Source organism: Chiloscyllium plagiosum, chromosome 18, assembly GCF_004010195.1.
Source record: "Chiloscyllium plagiosum isolate BGI_BamShark_2017 chromosome 18, ASM401019v2, whole genome shotgun sequence".
NCBI lineage: Eukaryota > Metazoa > Chordata > Chondrichthyes > Orectolobiformes > Hemiscylliidae > Chiloscyllium > Chiloscyllium plagiosum.
The window spans coordinates 33,001,541-33,004,452 of NC_057727.1; the positions used below are offsets into that span (position 1 = coordinate 33,001,541).

General features: G+C 42.4%; 1 protein-coding gene across 6 annotated transcripts in view; it reads right to left on the reverse strand.

The window, feature by feature from the left end:
* Window positions 1–2,912, reverse strand: part of dennd6aa (DENN/MADD domain containing 6Aa) — a 107,929-nt gene that overhangs the window by 20,243 nt on the left and 84,774 nt on the right. For all 6 annotated transcript variants that reach the window (XM_043708167.1, XM_043708168.1, XM_043708170.1 and 3 more), the window contains one exon: window positions 444–509. In XM_043708167.1, the coding sequence (XP_043564102.1) occupies window positions 444–509 (66 nt within the window). The remainder of the gene's footprint in view (window positions 1–443; window positions 510–2,912) is intronic.

Here is a 2,912-nt window from a genome sequence, read left to right on the forward strand (position 1 = left end):
GTGTTCTTTGTGAGAGTTATTTGGTTTGTAGTGGATATTGGTGGCCAACCTATAAGTAGAAATGGAAACAAAGATGAAAAGGTAGGGAAGACTCAGAGATGGGCCAGGTGCTGGTGAGACAGTGTTCCACAGAGAGCTGCTCTCACCGCATACCAAAATCCACATTCATTGCCATGTGTTGACAAGGAGGTCTCTGAAATGTCCACCTTTTTCCTCAACTAAGGATTCCCAGTATTGGAGTTGATAAGTCTGTCACGCATTTCAGTCTTCACCCCCTCTCTTCCCTCCCACATCAGTAATAGAGTCCTCCTTGTCCTCTAATAAAATTAGTTGTTTTGTCCCCAGTTCAAGGTGTAACTATTGTTTTCATGATTAAACCTAACAAGATGACAATTTATCCCTTTATAATATAATCAGTTAAATATAATAAATAATATTTTAACCAGGCTTTGAGTCCAAAGTCTTCAGATTTTTCAATTTCTTCACCTTGACCTGTTTTGGAATATCACCTATAATAGAACAAAAGTAAGGATAATTTTGTTGTATAAATAATTCAACAGCATGCTGATTCAAAATTACACAATTTCCCTAACAAAATGGGCACTTTTCTCAGCAAGAAAAAAATGACAAAACCAGAAACACTTGCTCCTCGAAATTTGACTTTTTATGTCTCTAATTTTCTCATTATTCTTTACTGTTTTTTCCCCAAAATCACCAACTTTGAATGAAAGAATGCTTCTACAGCACACGGCACCCCTTTGTAATTTCTCCAAAGTGATTGTTCTTCACACATGTTTTGACTCGGATCTCCAGCATCTGCAGTCCTCACTTTCTCCTGTTCTAAGCTCTGTGTAAAACTTTGTAGAATTACACTGTCAACTGAACGCCGTAGTTTCCATATCAGAGTTTCGGCTGCAATGATTGATTACTGTGGCAATAATTTCATAACAACACTCAATGGTAGATATGATTAGTTCATTATATTATTGCACTTGCATTGGAATTCTATTGACAATAGTTTCCAAAACATCAGGTAAATAATAAACAACAGGTATGGCTTGGATGATCACTATGATCAACACTGACAAAAAAATTACTATTGTCTTTTCTTTGCAATCTTAGAATTACAGAGATACAGTACCATCCTCTGGAGAAGTGTATCAGTGACCATAAATCTGATTTTGTATGGTTAAGTACGGGAGGCCGTGCCCATTTCTCAAGAGGAAATTGGAGAATCAATTATGCACATAACAGAACAGGAAATCTATGCCACAATAGATTTTTTCACTGTTTACAGAGTTGATTACTTTAAACTGTGCATATATTTCTCTGAGGCAAAATTCTGAATTTGTCAACATTAAGATTAAAGCTCAATTACATTCTCAACCTTATAACCAGATCCTTTCATGGCTTCAATCCTCTCCAGTTATAAAGCTTTCTCTAGCCCGATAGCTCTCTAGGCTGTTTTAATTCTGACATCTTCTGTATCCCCTATCTTTAATCATTCCTCCATTGGCAGCCATGTCTTCGGTTGCCTAAATCATAAGTATCTCCAATTCTCTACTTTTTTCTCTCTCGCTCTCTTTTCCTTTTAGGCAAAGTATTTTCCAATTTGACCAAGGTTTTGGATACCTGTCTCAAAATCTTTTTGTGTTGTTGACTACTAAGTTTTGTTTGATAATTCTCCCATGAAGCACCTAAAGATGCTTCACAACGTTAGAAGTTCTGTGTAAATAGCGGTAGGTTTTTTTTTTAAAGAGTATAACTTTGTTTTGAAGTCTTGCAGTGTAAATTAGCTCTTGCCAGAGAGGATCATTATGACAAACATATCATTGTGTTGAGAATTGTTTTGCAAGAAGATGGTTTCTTGTCTCACTGAGGGCACATCGATTATTCAGTTTCATAGCTGGTGCTTCACTTTCTGTACCATATTGAAAAGATGTTCTCAACTCAATAGTAAAACTTGCTGTTTCCTCCAGACCAAAGGGGTAGCCATGGGCACACGTATGGGCCCCAACTATGCCTGTCTCTTTGTTGGCTACATAGAACAGTCGATCTTCCGTAATTACACCGGCACCACTCCCCACCTCTTCCTCCGCTACATTGATGACTGCATTGGCGCCATCTCATGCTCCCGCGAAGAGGTTGAGCAATTCATCAACTTCACCAACACATTCCACCCTGACCTTAAATTTACCTGGACCATCTCTGACACCTCCCTCCCCCTCCTGGACCTCTCCATCTCCATCAGTGACGACCGACTTGACACTGACATTTCCTACAAACCCACCGACTCCCACAGCTACCTGGATTACACCTCTTCCCACCCTAACTCTTGCAAAAATGCCGTCCCGTATTCCCAATTCCTCCGCCTCCGCCGGATCTGCTCCCAGGAGGACCAGTTCCACACAGAAAACACCAGATGGCCTCCTTCTTTAGAGACCGCAATTTCCCTTCCCACATGGTTAAAGATGCCCTCCAACGCATCTCATCCACATCCCGCACCTCCGCCCCCAGACCCAACCCCTCCAACCGCAACAAGGACAGAACGCCCCTAGTGCTCACCTTCCACCCTACCAACCTCCGCATAAACCAAATCATCCGCCGACATTTCCGCCACCTCCAAACAGACCCCACCACCAGGGATATATTTCCATCCCCACCCCTCTCCGCCTTCCGCAAAGACCGTTCCCTCCGTGACTACCTGGTCAGGTCCACGCCCCCCTACGACCCACCCCCCCATCCTGGCACTTTCCCCTGCCACCGCAGGAACTGTAAAACCTGCGCCCACACCTCCTCCCTCACCTCCATCCAAGGCCCCAAAGGAGCTTTCCACATCCATCAAAGTTTTACCTGCACATCCACTAATATCATCTATTGTATCCGTTGCTCCCGATGCGGCCTCCTCTACA